This window comes from Rhinoraja longicauda, chromosome 33 (assembly GCF_053455715.1).
Source record: "Rhinoraja longicauda isolate Sanriku21f chromosome 33, sRhiLon1.1, whole genome shotgun sequence".
Classification (NCBI taxonomy): domain Eukaryota; kingdom Metazoa; phylum Chordata; class Chondrichthyes; order Rajiformes; family Arhynchobatidae; genus Rhinoraja; species Rhinoraja longicauda.
In genome coordinates this window covers 186,865-206,933 of record NC_135985.1, presented here as the reverse complement: position 1 = coordinate 206,933, position 20,069 = coordinate 186,865, and the positions used below count along the sequence as shown (strand labels likewise).

General features: G+C 43.3%; 1 protein-coding gene across 1 annotated transcript in view; it reads right to left on the bottom strand.

The window, feature by feature from the left end:
• Nucleotides 1–5,725: 5,725 nt before the first annotated feature.
• The window catches only part of chsy1 (chondroitin sulfate synthase 1), a 35,324-nt gene continuing 20,980 nt past the window's right edge, over nt 5,726–20,069 (bottom strand). The window contains exon 2 of the mRNA XM_078427347.1: nt 5,726–11,071. Within this exon, the coding sequence (XP_078283473.1) occupies nt 9,482–11,071 (1,590 nt within the window). The 3' untranslated portion in view covers nt 5,726–9,481. The remainder of the gene's footprint in view (nt 11,072–20,069) is intronic.

Below are 20,069 nucleotides of genomic sequence, written 5' to 3'. Positions count from 1 at the left end.
TAACAAGGCATAAACTGGATTTACTTCCAGTTTACTAATAGCAGTATTAAGAAATTTCATTTTAAAAGTGGTTAAATGGATTTTTGTGCGGATTGTGGGCATTCTTTGAAAATGTATGGGAAATGCATATCTGGTTTCTGGGTTGCACATCTGTGTTGGGAGCCCACTTTAAATGTAATCGCTGATGGCCATAAACATCACGGAAATTCCCACGCTTACCTGACCGTCAAACTGTCGCCTCCAATCTACCTGTCAAATGTCTTGACGGTAAATAAATTGGGTTAAACACAAGTATTTTATGGTATCTTCAAATTTACTTATTTTAATACTATGTGCTTCTAAATGCATCTAAGAGAACCTAGCAAACCTGGGGACAGCATACACAATAGGTGCAGGAGGAGGCCATTCGGCCCTTCGAGCCAGCACCGCCATTCAATGTGATCATGGCTGATCATTCTCAATCAGTACCCCGTTCCTGCCTTCTCCCCATACCCCCTGACTCCGCTATCCTTAAGAGCTCAATCTAGCTCTCTCTTGAATGCATTCAGAGAATTGGCCTCCACTGCCTTCTTAGGCAGAGAATTCCACAGATTCACAACTCTCTGACTGAAAATGTTTTTCCTCATCTCAGTTCTAAATGGCCTACCCCTTATTCTTAAACTGTGGCCCCTTGTCCTGGACTCCCCCAACATTGGGAACATGTTTCCTGCCTCTAGCATGTGACAACACCCGCGATAAGCAACGATACCTGGCGACAAGTCTGCTGTCGCCGAGAAATTTCACTCCGGTTGACTTCTCAGCGACGCGCTGAGATCCACGATTCTTGGAAGACTCCTCACAATCATGGCCGCGACACCCCAGCGAATTGTCGGCGAGAGCCTAGTCACCGGCAGTCGCCTTAAAAATCACCTAAGTGGGACAGGCCCTTTAATCCAACATTTTGTACTTCCCTCTGAACCACTGTTGGTTACCTATCATGACCGTAATATGATGTGGCATATTCTGGGCCATGAGGTGACAAATTAGGGTTGTATAGAAATACTGTTGTAGAAGTCTCCCACACCTTACAGATGTGCAGATCTGAAGCACAGGATCTGAACAACTGGTCGCATTTAGCTGTGGCAGTGCCAAACAACTATATGGAGGATGTCCTCAGATTCAGTGGTTTAACAAAATAGTTCCTCCACTGCATGAACTGAAACCCCAACGTTCACCACTGACTCGACATATGCTTTAGGAATGACTTTGCAATGTCCAAATGTGGTGCGGAATAATCATGAATGCTGGATGATTGAAGTCAACTGAAAGTTACTAATCAATGATAATGGGACCAGCTAACTCCTGTGCCACCCTTTGGTGACAGATTTCCAACTTGCTTGACTTGACTTGCCTGCTTTGCTGCAGCCAGACCAACAATATAGACTTGCTGAAGACACAAGGATGCAGATGCAGGACTCCACAAAATGCAGGCGTGACTCAGTGGATCTCTCAAATTCGTGGGTAGGAGACATTTTAGGCCAGGCCGAGTTTGAGTAAGGGTCCCAACCAGAATCTTTGCCTAGCCATGTACTCCAGAGATTCTGCCTGACCCACTTAGATACTCCAGCACCTGGTGTTCCAAACTTGCTGAACCTATTCGCTGCTTCGAGAAGACATTCATGGGGGATCATCCAGCGTGGCTCCATTAGTGGAACCAAGAAGTCAGAGGGGGGGTGATCATTTACCCGGGGTTGTACTATAGCCCCCATAAACTCCGTGGCAATAAGAGGAAGACATTTATAGAGAGATCAGAGACCTGGAAGAACATATGGTTATAATAGTGGCCATCACAAAATGCTGGAGTAACTCTAGCGGGTCAGGCAGCATCTAGGAGAGAAGGAATGGGTGTCGTTTTGGGTCGAGACCCTTCTTCAGACCGAGGGTTATAATAGTGGTGTATTTAACGACTTCTTCAACCTTCTTAAAGTCTCCGTCAGATTTGGGCCACCTGCAGCAAAAATCATGTACTTCTTTACTGGGCCACCTTCTGCCCCCGCATCACAACGCTGTCTGACAGCTGCGTCTACAATAACCAGCAATCAATTACAGCTGCACTCATGCCTCAGTCTGCTGCTTCTGGCAGTGGCCTGCAGAGGTGAGGGCAGTGCATTTGTGAGAATGTTGCAACCGGGTTGGATGGTATACCTGCAGTTAAAAGATAATATATGTATCCTGATTGATGAATATTGTTGGTAGGAGAATGAAGGAAATAGACAATAGACAATAGGTGCAGGAGTAGGCCATTCAGCCCTTTGAGCCAGCACCGCCATTCAATGCGATCATGGCTGATCACTCTCAATCAGTACCCCGTTCCTGCCTTCTCCCCATACCCCCTCACTCCGCTATCCTTAAGAGCTCTATCCAGCTCTCTCTTGAAAGCATCCAACGAACTGGCCTCCACTGCCTTCTGAGGCAGAGAATTCCACACCTTCACCACTCTCTGACTGAAAAAGTTCTTCCTCATCTCCGTTCTAAATGGCCTACCCCTTATTCTTAAACTGTGGCCCCTTGTTCTGGACTCCCCCAACATTGGGAACATGTTTCCTGCCTCTAATGTGTCCAATCCCCTAATTATCTTATGTTTCAATAAGATCCCCCCTCATCCTTCTAAATTCCAGTGTATACAAGCCCAATCGCTCCAGCCTTTCAACATACGACAGTCCCGCCATTCCGGGAATTAACCTAGTGAACCTACGCTGCACGCCCTCCATAGCAAGAATATCCTTCCTCAAATTTGGAGACCAAAACTGCACACAGTACTCCAGGTGCGGTCTCACCAGGGCCCGGTACAACTCTTTGCTCCTATACTCAACTCCTCTTGTTACGAAGGCCAACATTCCATTGGCTTTCTTCACTGCCTGCTGTACCTGCATGCTTCCTTTCATTCACTGATGCACTAGGACACCCAGATCTCGTTGAACTCCCCCTCCTCCTAACTCGACACCATTCAGATAATAATCTGCCTTTCTATTCTTACTTCCAAAGTGAATAACCTCACACTTATCTACATTAAACTGCATCTGCCATGTATCCGCCCACTCACACAACCTGTCCAAGTCACCCTGCAGCCTTATTGCATCTTCCTCACAATTCACACTACCCCCCAGCTTAGTATCATCTGCAAATTTGCTAATGGTACTTTTAATCCCTTCGTCTAAGTCATTAATGTATATCGTAAATAGCTGGGGTCCCAGCACCGAACCTTGCGGTGGTCACTGCCTGCCATTCCGAAAGGGACCCATTTATCCCCACTCTTTGCTTTCTGTCTGTCAACCAATTTTCTATCCATGTCAGTACCCTACCCCCAATACCATGTGCCCTAATTTTGCCCACTAATCTCCTATGTGGGACCTTGTCGAAGGCTTTCTGAAAGTCGAGGAACACCACATCCACTGACTCCCGTCAATTTTCCTAGTTACATCCTCAAAAAATTCCAGTAGATTTGTCAAGCATGATTTCCCCTTCGTAAATCCATGCTGACTCGGAATGATCCTGTTACTGCTATCCAAATGCTCAGCAATTTCATCTTTTATAATTGACTCCAGCATCTTCCCCACCACTGATGTCAGACTAACTGGTCTATAATTACCCGTTTTCTCTCTCCCTCCTTTCTTAAAAAGTGGGATAACATTTGCTATCCTCCAATCCACAGGAACTGATCCTGAATCTATAGAACATTGAAAAATGATCTCCAATGCTTCCACTATTTCTAGAGCCACCTCCTTAAGTACCCTGGGATGCAGACCATCAGGCCCTGGGGATTTATCAGCCTTCAGTCCCATCAGTCTACCCAAAACCACTTCCTGCCTAATGTGGATTTCCTTCAGTTCCTCCATCACCCTAGGTTCTCCGGCCCCGAGAACATTTGGGAGATTGTATGTATCTTCCTCAGTGAAGACAGATCCAAAGTAACGGTTTAACTCGTCTGCCATTTCTTTGTTCCCCATAATAAATTCCCCTGCTTCTGTCTTCAAGGGACCCACATTTGCCTTGATTATTTTTTTCCTCTTCACGTACCTAAAAAAACTTTTACTATCCTCCTTTATATTATTGGCTAGTTCACCCTCGTACCTCATCCTTTCTCCCCGTATTGCCTTCTTAGTCATCTTCTGTTGCTCTTTAAAAGAGTCCCAATCCTCTGGCTTCCCACCCTTCCCACTGCTTTGTTGTACTTCTGCTCTTTTATTTTTATGCTGTCCTTGACTTCCCTTGTCAGCCACGGGTGCCTCTTACTCCCCTTGGAATCTTTCCTCCTCTTTGGGATAAATTGATCCTGCAACGTCTGCATTATTCCCAGGAATACCTGCCATTGCTGTTCCACCGTCTTCCCTGCTAGGGCCTCCTTCCAGTCAATTCTGGCCAGCACCTGGCTCATGCCTCTGTAATCCCCTTTGCTATACTGTGATACTGACACTTCTGATTTTCCCTTCTCCCTCTCAATTTGTAGAGTAAAACTTATCATATTGTGATCACTGCATCCTAATGGCTCTTTTACCTCAAGTCCCCTTATCAGATCAGGTTCATTACACAACACTAAATCCAGAATTGCCTTCTCCCTAGTAGGCTCCAGTCCAAGCTGTTCTAAGAATCCATCTCGGAGACACTCCACAAACTCTCTTTCCTGGGGTCCATTACCATTCTGATTTTGCCAGTCTACTTACATGTTGAAATCTCCCATAACCACCGTAGCATTACATTTGCGACATGCCAATTTTAGCTCCTCATTCAACTTGCACCCTATGTCGAGGCTACTGTTTGGGGGCCTGTAGATAACTCCCATTAGGGTCTTTTTACCCGTATAATTCCTCATTTCTATCCATACTGATTCTACATCTCCTGATTCTATGTCATTCCTTGTAAGGGAGTGAATATCATTCCTCACCAAAAGAGCGACCCCACCCCCTCTGCCTACCTGTCTATCTTTTCTATATGTTGTGTACCCCTGAATATTCAGTTCCCAGCCCTGGTCTTCTTGTAGCCATGTCTCAGTGATTCCCACAACATCATACTTGCCAATGTCTAACTGAGCCTCAAGCTCATCCACTTTATTTCTTATACTTCGCGCATTTAAATACAACACTTTAATTTCCGTATTCACCTCCCCTCTCACACCGGTCACAATTGGCCCTGACCTTACTCTCTTATCATATATCATATATATACAGCCGGAAACAGGCCTTTTCGGCCCTCCAAGTCCATGCCGCCCAGTGATCCCCGTACATTAACACTATCCTACACCCACTAGGGACAATTTTTTTACATTTACCCAGCCAATTAACCTACATACCTGTACGTCTTTGGAGTGTGGGAGGAAACCGAAGATCTCGGAGAAAACCCACGCAGGTCACGGGGAGAACGTACAAACTCCTTACAGTGCAGCACCCGTAGTCAGGATCGAACCTGAGTCTCCGGTGCTGCATTCGCTGTAAAGCAGCAACTCTACCGCTGCGCTATACCCTTCTAGAACTTCCCTCCCCATTCATTCGAGAGTCCTTTGCAATTTCTCCTGTATTTACCCCTCCCCCCCACTACTTAGTTTAAAGCCACACTTGTAGCACTAGCAAACCTACCTGCCAGAATGTAGGTCCCCCTGCTGTTAAGGTGTAACCCGTCCCTTTTGTATGTTGCATGTTGAAATCTCCCATAACCACCGTAGCATTACATACTACATCAAACAGTAGATGAGAAATGCTGTCCTTTAATACACATGTAAACGTACATCATAGACACAAAATGCTGGAGTAACTCAGTGGGACAGGAAACATCTCTGCAGAGAAGGAATGAGTGATGTTTCTGGTCAAGACCCTTCATCAGACATAAGTCGCAGTGTGCAGGAAGAAACAGCAGCTGCTGGCTTAAACCAAACATAAGTCATGGGGTTAATATCTTGCTCCCATTATCTTCTCTCACCCAGTTAATGAGATAGCCCTCGTCTCCCATTTTCTTACTTTTGCTTTAGGTGGCAGTTTGCTTCACTTTAAAACTCATTAAAATTAGTTTTAATACCATATTTATTGATAAATAAATCAAAACAAATTTTATTCAAATTCAATAAACCAGTATGGACAAGTACAAAGGAATTCAGAATTTTGCACGGCGATTTAAAGTCACAATTGTGCAATGCAAGAGATGAATATTAAATTGCATCACATTTTAAAAAACTAATAAATGAACTGTCCCAATGTGAGACTCATTACAGATCTGGAGATATTCTGGCTGTGAAGATAGAGTTCAACATTGCAAGCACATCCACTTTGAAACTGCAAATCCTTGACAAATAAAATTAGTTTTCCACATTAGGTTCTCATTGCATGTGTGGAATTATGTTCATTTACATTCCAGATGGGCCACAAATAATGTTTAAAGAGTATGGGTTATGGAAAATGGGATAGATTCCATGTTGCATTACTGATGTTTTGAAATAACAAACAGGAAATTGCTAAAGTACTGTCTGAAGTTTCAATTGGGACCACCCCATGTGCACAAACCTCCACTTCTGGATAGTGATCCAAAATAAAGTTCAGGTTTGCACTTTTAATGTTTGGTTCATTACAAAGGGTGGGCATCAGAACCCAGAGCATTTGAATTGTGAAAATAATTATTAATGAGCACATGAAGCAGATTTTCCTCATTCATTCACTTGGAAATGAGAAGCCTAATAACCAGGGAACTTACAGGTCTTTTGTTCATCACACAAAACTCATTCAAGGGTTAGAAAATTGCAGGGACAAAGAAACGTGGAAATAAATGCAGAATTTGGTCAAAACACAAAACAAAATGCAGCACTAATGTATTGTATCCATTTGTGTATAAATATTTAAAAGTGTGTCCATGCATATTCTCACAGGCAGAGAAATGGTGAGGCTGAGCACTCTGTTTTGTCGGCAATAAGCTATGGGTCTTATCCAATATAATGTGGGTGAGTGGACCTCTCAGTACTACACTGGACCTAGATTTACGTCACCAGGAGTGGCTGCTGTCAAAACCACAACACAGATGCAGGAAGAAGCTACCCCCTCCCTCCACTCTTCAAGAAAGTGGAGAGGCCGCGGGATTTTTCTCTGCCCGGCGGGGGCTTCAATGTCGGGAGCCCCGACCGCCCCGAGGCAGCGTCTTCGCCCGCCCCGAGTCACGGGGCTTGGGTCGGCCCGCTGCGGACCTTTCACCGTCCGGCGCGGCCTGGAACGTGGCAACTTCAACAGCCTGACCGCGGGAGAAGATGGCAGGGGAAGAGAAAAGACATTCTGGCCTTCCATCACAGTGAGGAGGTGACTGGAGGAGACTCACTGTGATGGATGTTTCTTTTTGTTTGGTGTTGGTTTATGATTGTGTGTGTCATTGCTTATTGGTATTGCTCTTATTGTTGGACTGTGGGTAATCTTTCATTTCACCGCGCATTTATGTGTATGTGACAAATAAAATTGACTATTGAATGTGAATTTGTACCAAGGTGTTGCTGAATGGCTTCATTATTTCTCAGGATGTCCTCTCACCGTCTTCTGATAACAAGCTCTAACGGAGGTTGGCAGAAAATGGTTTAAATACAATGCAAATATCAGTCGATAAGATTCACCTGAACGTGGCTCTGAATCGTGTGGCTGACACCTTGGCAAATAAAAACAGAAACTAGTAGCCCAGGGTGGACTTCACTGCACAACAGTGCTATAAAGTATGACATTTCAACAATGATGGCATCAGCAGATAACGTCATACAGTGACAGCCAGGAGGAAATCACCATGGCTCCTAAAAAGTTAAAATGTTAGTTTGAAGCCAAGTGTTAAACCACTCTCACTTTTAACAGAAGCGACAGATTTTGCCATGATTGTTTACATAAAGTATTCACTCAGACTGTGCCCTCAATTCCTGAGATTATACCATCAATTACCGTGCTTCAACACTCCACTGATATATGCACACACACCATTCCTGTCCCAAACAACTTTCCCTTTAACACTAGCTTTAATAAAGCAGCCCATAAATGTAAATGGCTACTTCAGCTGACAGTAAACGAACCGCACATACATGAACAGATGCCATGGGGAGGGAGTTCATTTGGAGTCAAATAAAATCTTGGAATGCAAGATGGATTGGCACCTGTTGAGAAGGGATTGATGGTCAGGAATGGAGCCTTGAAGTACTGGATCAGACCGCAATTGACCGAGTGCAAGAACCAGACTACGAGGTAGAATTTTCAACATCAAGCACCGACACCTGATTCATTGTAAAGGGCTTTGCAAGGCAATAAAGGCCAGCTCTGCTAATAATGCACATCAAGATGTGCCAGTGATCCCAAAGAAAATATGGCCCATTCTCTCCTGTTCACATTACTTCTGAATTATTTTGTGGCCAAACAAAAGCCAAAAATCTACACTTTTGGATTAGGATGGAGTGTTGGGGTTTGGATCCAGTCTCAATATTTTAAAGGATTAACCAGCATTTATTTTTTAAGCAAACATTACAAAAAGGTTAAAAACCCCTATGGGGGAATCTATGGCTCAAGTAAGTGTCCAACATGACTAGAGAAACTTACTTTGTGGAAGGATTGGGCAGGAGATGAAAGCAGACTTTAAAATGCCTGTATATGCAACCCAATAAAATGAAGATGCTGCAAAAGTGGACCCAAAATATTGTTAGGCGATAAGTCAAGACAGTGAATCACAGCAATGATCAAATTAAACCAAAGTTCGTGAAGAAGATGGCCACCAATCACCTCCATAAAAATCCATAACAGCTAAATTTACACAACACTTGATGAATAAACAAATTATAACTTAGTCATTAGTTGGCATCTAAAATCTATACATTATGACAAAAAGTAACAGTTGACAACAGAATTAAGTCCTGAACATTAGCTAATTGACTAAAAGTTAAATAAAAGTAATGGAGTAACAACCAAGTCAATGTGCAATAGCCCCTCAATATTAAAGGGGCTTAAATCCCTTCAGAAATTTAATTGTCATGGCCAAATAATTCACATTATAAATGGAGATACAAGTAACTGCAGATGCTGATATCTTGAGCAAAATACAAAGCGCTGGAGTAGCTCAGCAGGTTCGGCAGCATCTGTGGCAGCAGTGAACAGTTAACGCTTTGGGTTAGGTGAAAAATGGATGGAAGTCTGGAGTAGGGACCCAACCCGAAGCAGCAGCTATCCATTGCTCCACAAATGCTGCCTGATCTGCTGAGTTACTCCAGCAGTGTTTCATTCACATGATAGTGAGATTTTGTACGTTCGGGGAGCTGGCCATGGTTTTACCACACCCCTCTGCTCCTCCACCTGGTCCTACCATTCACCAGAATATTAAATAGCCCGTGTGGCCACAACGCTCCTTTATTCAAAGTAAAATGTCTTATCTGTAAAACGGTTATTTACAATATAATCAATTTACTTTATAAAAAACATTAAAAAATAAATTAGGAAGTCTCCAGCAGAGCTGGATGTTATGCTGTCCTCTTTGAGCTGTCAAGTGTGTCGATGTTGCTGGGCCTGGGCTGCTGCCTTTCCAGCCACAGCTCAGCGAGCTGCTGCGTGGAACCGTATGTCGACGCTCGCGACGCCAAGCACATTTTGTACTGATTACGTTCCAAATTTGGGTCACAGTAGATTGGATGATGGATATGAATGATTCCAACTTCTTGACTCCTGAATGGTTTTAACCCAACCTGAATGACTTTGTTGTAGAGATCTACATCCTCCATTCCCCAGCCATGGATCGAGATGTTGAACCCACCAGCAAATAAAAGATCACTTTTGTAAACACATGTGATCCCAAACCCATAGTGTCTCCAGAATCCAGTCTTCATAGTAAAAGCAGAATTGTTGTTACTGGGAGGTTTCCCAGAATGTACAATCTTTGGGTCAAACTGGGTAAAGATAATTGGAAAATATACTTGCTTCCCTGGCACAGCATTAGTTCTGCAACGCTGCAGAAAATCCACCGTAAAGATCAAATCAACATCACAAAACAGAAGTAGGGAGTCATTGCTAAAATGGGCAGCTCCAAGGTGCAGAGCAAGAGCTCGGGAAAACTGCCCCAAAACTGCCTGAACCTGGATTTCTGCTTTGGGATATTTCATCTGATAATCTCTTGTCAGCTCAAATTGTTTTATTTTGTCTGGATTTGAATCTGAATTGAGTAGCAATATAACTAACCTGACATTTTGATTTGTAATCAGACAAGTCCTTTCAAAGTTTTCCATGAATCTCACAAACATTTCATAGCGACCGGACAGAGGGACCAAGATGTTGATTTTCTGATCTTTGGGCTTATGTTCAACATTACTGGCTCCAAGTTGGAAGGGGACAAATATTTGGAGTGTGTTTGAGAGGATGGAGAGAGATTGCGAGTTCCTGTTAATTTGGTTGGCCAAGTCTGTAGCATCAATCTCTTCACTCTCATAAAACTGGACCTTGCTGAACGTTTGCTGCAGATAAGCATGTCTTCTGACAGAGACGGTCATCTTCTTTCCCTTGTGCTTTTTATAGAGAAGGAGCAGGTCAAGTACATACTCTGCCCCATACATAGGGTTAACCCTTCTGTAGCCATACTGAATTTCTTTGAAGTCAATAATGCGGCCTCTGGATTTGGCGTTGGCATTAATCATTTCCATCAACTGCATGATAATGTCATCTAAAGCTTCTTTCTGAGACAAGTCCATCCCCTTTCTTGGCGGCTCTCCATCAAAAGCTGAATAAAGGTGTTTCCCCGTCAGGAAGTCCCATTCCAGAACCTCATCCCTGTTCTGAGGTTGGAAGCGCATGAAGGAAGGTGGAATTCCCAACTGGATATCATCTGGGTGAAGCTCGGAGTTGGTGTACTTGCCCATGAGTGCCATCTCCCGGTGAAGCAGTATGGTGCGGTGACGAAGGTCAGACATACGGTGCCTCAGCATGTAGCGGTGAAGGCGGTATTGATATTCGGGGCTCTTGTTTGGATGTAGCGTGATTGCACGCCGGATCTTGGTGTTGTGGAGGTCCTGGATATAACCTTTTTTATTCTGTTCATAGTTTTCATAAAATAGTTGCTGCATCTGTGAAGAAAAGAAACCGCAGAGATTATGCTTCATCGCACATTGCACTTTCTCCATATGAAAACACAAGCAGGAGTAAGCCATTTGACCTTGTGAATCTTATCCACTATTTAATTCGACCCAACTGATTCTCAAAGTCAGTACGCTGTTCTCACTTTTTCCTCATATCCCCCATCTCTCTAACCCCAAGAAAAAGTAAACTACATGGTAATGCATTGCGTGTGTTTCCAGCAGTCACCCTCCACACACACAGTCATTCTTTGTATGTTAGGTGAAACTCTGGGAGCTGCTGAGCAAGTACGATGATGCACTTCTGGTGACCAGGATCGGCCCTCCTGGACCACAGGCACAGGCTGGGCTGTCAGTGTTTCATCGGCCAAGGACAGACTGACATAAAACTGGGCCCCTTTTGGCCCATGCTGCTCAGGCGTGCACTAATTTGCTCACTGGATTTTAATGAGCCATTGCCCCAGGTGCCAAAAAGAGGGTCTGCTCTCTGTTAAACCTCTGCTTGTTAGAGGGTCTGCCCTCTGCTTGTTAGAGGGTCTGCACTCTGATAAACCTCTGCTTGTTAGAGGGCCTGCTCTCTGATAAACCTCTGCTTGTTAGGAACATTATGCACTAATCACCCATGGAAAACTTGACCTTCATATCAATAACCTGCTGTAGTGAGAAAATACAAATTGCATCTCAAAGGAGTTTGAAATAGGCAGAAGCAAACCACAGGATTAGTGTATTTTCAGCACAGCAGTTCTACAGCCAGACAATTCTAACCCAACATTTATAATTAACGCGATCTTCCCTTGAAGCAAAAATTTGACAGTGTTTTTAGTAACTGCTTGCAATATAAAGATTTAAACAGCACCATATTTCAGGCCTCATCTTCCTTTGCGCTCTGTATTGGTGCCCTCTGTGGCACACCAGCTGCACCCGGCAGGAAAAGATTCAGTACACAGACCTCCTCAGCTTCATGTTTGATTCATTTTCTATCCTGGAGTAGCTGAATGATTTAACATGCTGTCATAGCCCTAACTTTGCCCCAGAGGTATGAAACACTCCAAAATACTAGCAGCACAAATAGTTCCAATGATTGGTTATGGACCTGAAACATAACTGTTTCAGGCTTCACTATCACTGCCCAATTGCAGAGTAAATGACCATGTTCCTAATTGCCTATTACACCCAAGTCCAATGATTTAGGATTCAAAAGGCCACGTATTACGACTTGAAATATTTCTGCCTTTCGTTTTCCCTTTTATTAAGTAAAGCCAATTTGTGTGACGGGAAAGAAAAACGCTTCGTAAGATCATGTGATTGGAGCAGAATTAGTCCATTCGGCCCATCAAGTGTACTCTGCCATTCAATCATCTGATCTATCTCTCCCTCCTAATCCCATTCCCCTGCCTTCTCCCCATAACCCATACTAATCAAGAAGCTATTATCTCTGCCTTAAAAATATCCACTGTCTTGGCCTCCACAGCCTTCTGTGGCAAAGAATTCCACAGTTTCACCACCCTCTGACTAAAGATATTCCTTCTCATCTCCTTCCTAAAAGAATGCTCTTTAATTCTGAGGCTATGACCTCTAATCCTATACTCTCCCACGAGTGGAAACATCCTCTCCACATCCACTCTATCCAAGCCTATCACTATTCTGTACTTTTCAGAGGTCAATAGACAATAGGTGCAGGAGGAGGCCATTCAGCCCTTCGAGCCAGCACCGCCATTCAATGCGATCATGGCTGATCACTCTCAATCAGTACCCCGTTCCTGCCTTCTCCCCATACCCCCTCACTCCGCTATCCTTAAGAGCTCTATCCAGCTCTCTCTTGAAAGCATCCAACGAACTGGCCTCCACTGCCTTCTGAGGCAGAGAATTCCACACCTTCACCACTCTCTGACTGAAAAAGTTCTTCCTCATCTCCGTTCTAAATGGCCTACCCCTTATTCTTAAACTGTGGCCCCTTGTTCTGGACTCCCCCAACATTGGGAACATGTTTCCTGCCTCTAATGTGTCCAATCCCCTAATTATCTTATATGTTTCAATAAGATCCCCCCTCATCCTTCTAAATTCCAATGTATACAAGCCCAATCGCTCCAGCCTTTCAACATACGACAGTCCCGCCATTCCGGGAATTAACCTAGTGAACCTACGCTGCACGCCCTCCATAGCAAGAATATCCTTCCTCAAATTTGGAGACCAAAACTGCACACAGTACTCCAGGTGCGGTCTCACCAGGGCCTGGTACAACTGTAGAAGGACCTCTTTGCTCCTATACTCAACTCCTCTTGTTACGAAGGCCAACATTCCATTGGCTTTCTTCACTGCCTGCTGTACCTGCATGCTTCCTTTCATTGACTGATGCACTAGGACACCCAGATCTCGTTGAACTCCCCCTCCTCCTAACTTGACACCATTCAGATAATCCTCATTCTTCCAAACACCAGCGAGTACAGGCCCAGTGCTGACAAATGCTCATCATATGTTAACCTACTCATTCCTGGGATCATTCGTGTCCTCTGGACCCTCTCCTGAGCCAGCACATCCTTCTTCAGATCTGGTGCCCAAATTGGCTCACAATATTCCAAATGCAGCCTGACCAGTGCCTTATAGAGCCTCAGCATCACATCCCTGTTTTTGTATACAAGCCCTCTCGAAATAAATACTAGCATTGTGTTTGCATCCGTTACTAACCAATTTGACTTGCAGATTAACTTTTGGGGAATACTGCACCATAACGCCCAAGTCCCTTTGTACCTCCAATTTCTGGATTCTCTCCCCATTTAGAAAATAGTCTACACCTTTATTCCTATTACCAAAATTCATGACTCCACACTTTGCAACACTATATTCCATCTGCCACTTCTCTGCCAACTCCCAACCTGTCCATGTCCTTCTGCAGAGTCCCTGCTTTATCTACACTACCTGCCCCTCCACCTATTTTCGTATCATCAAAATTTGCCACAAAGCCATCAATTCCCTCATCCAAATCATTAATATACAACGTGAAGAGCAGCGGACCCAGCACAGAGCCCTGCGGAAGTCCACTGCTCACTGGGAGCCTCCTACATTGCCACTCTTTGCTCTCTGCCACCTACCCAACCTGCTATCCATGCGAGGATCTGGCCTTTGATACCAGGGGCTCTCATCTTCCTTAGCAACCTTATCAAAGGGTTTCTGAAAATCTAGGTAAACAACATCTACTGACTGTCCATTGTCTGTCCTGCTACTTACTTCTTCAAAGAATTACAGCAAATTTGTCAGGCAATACCTCCCCTTCAGAAAGCCATGCTGACTTTGGCCTATTTTATTGTGAACATGTAAGTACTCTGTAACCTCATCCTTTATAATGGACTCTAAAATCTTACCAACCACCGAGTCAGACGAACCGGCCGATAGTTCCCACTATTCTGCTTTGCTCCCTTCTTGTGCAATGGGATAATAATGGTAATTTTCCAATCATCTGGAACCACTCCTGACTTTAGTGATTCTTGAAATATCACTGTCAATGCCTCCACAATCTCTAAAGCCACCTCTTTCATGACCCTGGGGTGCAGTCCATCTGGTCCAGATGACTTATCCACCCTCAGCCCTTTCAGCTTCCCAAGTAATTGTAAATTTCCCTGGTGTGGGACGAATAGAGGAATATATATATAAGTACCTTCTCCCTAGTAATAGCCACTCCACTAAACTTCCACCCCCTGACTCTCTTGATTTTCAGTCACATTGCTGGTGTCTTCCACTGTGAAGACTGATGTAAATAAGTTATTCAGCTCTTCTGCCATTTCTTTATTCCCCATTATCACTTCTCCTGCATCATTTTCCAGCGGTCCAACGTCCACTCTAATTTGAGGAAGGACATCTTTGCTATTGAGGCAGTGCAGCGTAGGTTCACGAGGTTAATCCCCAGGATGGCGGGACTGTCACATGAGGAAAGATTGGAAAGACTGGGCTTGTATTCATTGGAATTTAGAAGGATGAGAGGGGATCTTATAGAAACATATTAAATTATAAAAGGACTGGACAAGCTAGATGCAGGAAAATTGTTCCCAATGTTGGGGGAGTCCAGAACCAGGGGCCACAGTCTCAGAATAAAGGGGAGGCCATTTGAAACTGAGATGAGACAAAACATTTTCACCCAGAGAGTTGTGAATTTGTGGAATTCTCTGCCACAGAGAGCAGTGGAGGCCAATACACTGGATGGATTTAAAAGAGAGTTAGATAGAGCTCTGGGGCCTAGTGGAATCAAGGGATATGGGGAGAAGGCAGGCACAGGTTACTGATTGTGGATGATCAGCCATGATCACAATGAATGGCGGTGTTGGCTTGAAGGAGAAAATGGCCGACTCCTCCACCTATTTCCTATGTTTCTATGTTTCACTCTTGCCTCTTTCTTACTCTTTATATAGCTGAAGAAGTTATTGCTATCCTCTTTTATAGTATTAGCTAGCTTACCTTCGTATTTCATTTTTTCTCCCCTTATTGCCTTTTGTACCTTCCAGTGTTCTTTAAAAGAGAGATGGAATGGGTGATGTTTTGGGTTGAGCCCCTTCTTCAGACTAGTTAGGGATAAGAGAAGTGAGAGATATAGACAATGTAGGGATAAAGACCAATGAATGAAAGATATGCAAAAAAGTAACAATGATAATGGTCTGTTTCCTTTATCATTGTTACTTTTTTGCATATCTTTCATTCATTGTTCTCCATCTCTCTACATCTTCGTCTATCTCGTTTCCCGTATCCCAAACTAATCTGCAGAAGGGTCACCCAAAATATCACCCATTCCTTCTCTCCAGAGATGCTGCCTGTCCCGCTGAGTTACTCCAGCATTTTGTGTCTCTCTGATGTTCTTCAGGGGAGGAAGAGCGAGCTGGCCTAGGACTCACGACAATATTACGACTCGTAACAGCCCATGACTATAACCTGCTGGCAATTTCACACGTCATTAAAGCAGAAGGGATAAATCCAGACCTGATAACCTTGGAACCAAATTGTGACACAAGTCACACCCAATGCAGATGACAATGTAATGTGCTCCTCGCATACATCAAGGACTGGTGTTTAAATTGGAAGAGATGTCCCACACGCTAGTCAAACAAAAATTCTATGTAGTCATACACACAGAATTAAGCCCCATGAGCCAACATCCCAGATGCCACCACAATTCTTGGACATGTCTGCTGGCAAGTACATATTGGCAATATGGATGGTAGTAAGGAGGTTCAAGGTTGTTGACTGGTTGGGTGGTGTCTCAGGTGGCAAATAAGTTCAATCCCACGGTGTGCTAGCCAACACTCTTGGGGAGGGAAACAGGTAATGACCAATGTGATCCTAGAGTGCCCAATGTTCAGATTCCCAATGTTGAAAGGGCAAGTTTTCTGAACCAGTTTAGCCAAAGGACAATACGAGAGCCACTTATGCTACATCTATATAAAATACAGTAACTACTGTTAAACCAGAGAGCTCTGGTTACATCACAAGGAGGATGTGACAGCACTAGAATTATAAAGTAAGTGAGCGAGACTCATGCAGTTGTCATCGCACCACACCTGCAAGAGCATGTGTAGATTATCGTCAGGAATACAGCTCATCAACCTATAGTTCTAAAGAACTTTAACAAGGTATCCAACAAAAAGTTTTCAAACATTTTTTATACTAAAATCAGATTCACACTTCAGACTAATTGAACCATTACATTTGTGAGATTACTGCATGATCACTTGTTTACCACTGTAACCACTGAGATTACTGCATGATCACTTGTTTACCACTGTAACTATCAGTGCCTGTCTCCTCCCACCACTAAACTTTTTCTTAATCAATTCAAAAAAGGTTATTTTTGCACATCCCACACCGTTATTTGAGACCATAGGCAGAGGTGAAAACAGAATCTGTGATTGAGAGGCATGATCTGGAATAGGCTAGAATTAGCAAGGAATATGCAGATTACTTGACTGTGTGCCTGACACATTAAGCAGAGACATAGAAAGTGCTTTGTTTTTAGTTGCTGTGAACACGATTAGTTTATGCAGTGCGCAGCATATCAAGGCACCGGCTCCCAACACCTTCGTCAGTGCAACTTGCCTTTCTAGGTAGACTTGGACAAATTCAGGGAAACATATACTGTGATTTCCTCCTCTATCCCTGGAGAACGACAGACTATAATAGTATAGACTGTACTGCAATGTCCAGCTACCAGTCTCATAGGTCCCACAAAGTGCAAGATTTAATGAAAATGTTTAAAATATTATCAACAACACGCAGCTTGAAACCATCAGCAAGTTAATTGTTGCAACTAACTGCTGGTTAGTTGGGAGGGAATAATCTTCCTTGGACATTATGCACAATGAACAGAATGAATAGTTCCCAGGTTTAGGAGAGTTAGAATCACAGCATATTTTATGAAACTAGGTTAATAGCTAAACAAAACAGTAAACCCAGGCTTGTATCCAAATCTAAATTGTATTAGTTGCAAACTGGATTCAAAACTAAAGCAAGATTTAAAACATCGCTCCGTTGTTATGTTCATTTGAAGCTGCTGGCCTAATCAATAATCAATGTTGCAACTCTTGAAGTTGGTACTGGATGTACTATTGTTTGGCTTTACCCAAAATCATATTCACAACTTATGGCCCACTCAAACTGGAGTCCATGTTTTCTCTGCACAGTATCCAGTTAATAGTGACAAAGGGAAGTGGAATAAAAGAACCCTCACTTTATAGCTACAATGGTTTGTCATTATAAAAAAAAGCATGACATGTAAATACAAAATGCAGAATTCAGGTGCACTGAGATGGTTATTTGGTTAAATAATGGAAAAAGAGCCGATTAATACTAAAATGGCTGCTCATTCTCAAACTGAGTTCATGTAACTGGATTGTTAACTTTATTTCTGGAACTGGTACTCTGTATAGAAAAAAGAGAGACCCGGTTATATTTGAGGATGATGCCATAAAATATGTACTTTCCTGCCTAATAATTATTTTAAAAAGTGAACCTCCAATTGAAGATTCATATTTTCTCATGGTGCACACACATCATAGATTGCAATAACCCAAGCCTAGGGTAGTTGGGCCTTGAAGGTTAGAGCATAAAAACAGAATAAAATGTAAGGTATTGTTATTCAACTGATTGAAGTATATAGTTTACCAAGTTTAGCAATGCAGACCAGTATAAGTTTGCATTGACCTCCTTACTCATTGGGGCATTGCCTGCATGGATGGGATAAACCCAGTGCTTTATCCATCCACAGAGTCACAGAGTGATAGTGTGGAAACGGGCCCCGCGCCCCAACGCCCACACTGGCCAACATGTCCCAGCTACACTAGTCCCACTGGCCTACATTCCATATCCCTCCAAACCTGTCCTATCCATCTACATGTCAAACTGTTTCTTAAATGTTGGGACAGTTCCTGCCTCAACTGGCAGTTTGTTCCATACATCCACCACCCTTTGTGTGAAAAAGTTACCTCTCAGACTCGTATCAAATCTTTTCCCCCTTCACCTTAAACCTATGTCCTCAATTCACCTACTCTGGGCAAGAGACTGTGTGCATCTACCCCACCCGACGTTTCTGTGACTCCACCTTCAAGGAGCCATGCACCTGCACGCCTAGATTCCGCTGCTCTACAACACTCCCCAGAGCCCTACCATTCACTGTGTAGGTCCTGCCCATGTTAAGACATCCCAAAATGCCACACCTCATGTTTCCCCGTATTAAATTCCAGCAACCATTCCTCAGCCTACCAGGCCAATCGATCATGATCCTGCAGCAATTTTTCACAACCATCTTCACTATCTGCAAAACCACCCACTTTTATATCATCTGCAAATTCACTAATCTTGCTGTGTACGTTCTCATCCAAATAATTGATGTAGATGACAAACAATAACAGGCCCAGCACCGAAACCCGACGCACACCACTAGTCACAGGCCTCCAGTCCGAGAAACAACCTTCTACCATCACCCTTTGCTACCTTCCATGAAGCCAATTTTCTTTCCATTGAGCTATCTCTCCTTGGATCCCATGCGATCTAATCTTCCAGAGCAGCCTACCATGCAGAACCTTGTCAAATGCTTTGCTGAAGTCCACACATACAACATCTACAGCTCTGCCCTCATTGACCTTTTTCGTCACGTCTTCAAAAACTTCAGATTTGTGTAACACAACCTCCCACGTACAAAATCATGCTGACTATCCCTAATCAGCCCTTGTCCGTCTAAATGCCTGTATATCCTATCCCACAGAATATTCTCCATTCTATTCCTCTCAATTCTATTACCTTTCTCAAGTCAGACGATTGCGATAACTTTCTTTGCTGTGCTCTTTTTCATGCTTGCTAGCCAACAAACTTGGTCCATTCTGAAGTACAAGCATTATGTCCAACTGAGATTGTAACAAACAATACTGACACAGTTAATCCCAGGTTGGTATTAATGGTCTGGTTTCTGACAAAACTCCACCCATCCAAGCATGTCCACTCCTACAAAGTTTCAAAATCGCAAACACTAGAATTCATTCACCTTTCTTTAGTGAACGTTGTCTGCCAAGATTGGCAGTTCGATGTGCCAGGACTTGCTGTCCAGAGGGCCCCCTCCAAATACTGTTCAACGAGGCAAGTTTTCTGACAGAGAAACTATTGTTTAGCTTTTAATATAAAGAGCGACAGAGCAAAACTGATATTTTAAAATTAAATGACAATATTATTTATATATTTATACACACATCAACCACCTGAGGAATTTAATAAAAGTAATCAAATAAAAGTAGTTAAGTTTTATCCTCGCTAGGTTCAATCTTCTCCCAATTCTCAAAAATACTACATTAGCTTCATGTTTACTTTCAAACCAATCCAGGGGCCCGTTTCCCCAAGCATATTTTGTACAAATCAAGAACTTAAGACTGTCATTTTGCGACCAGGCCGATCACAAAATGTTGTTCAATTGGTTGATCCTCATCCTATAAATATTGAAAATGACAGTTCTCAGAATCTAAAA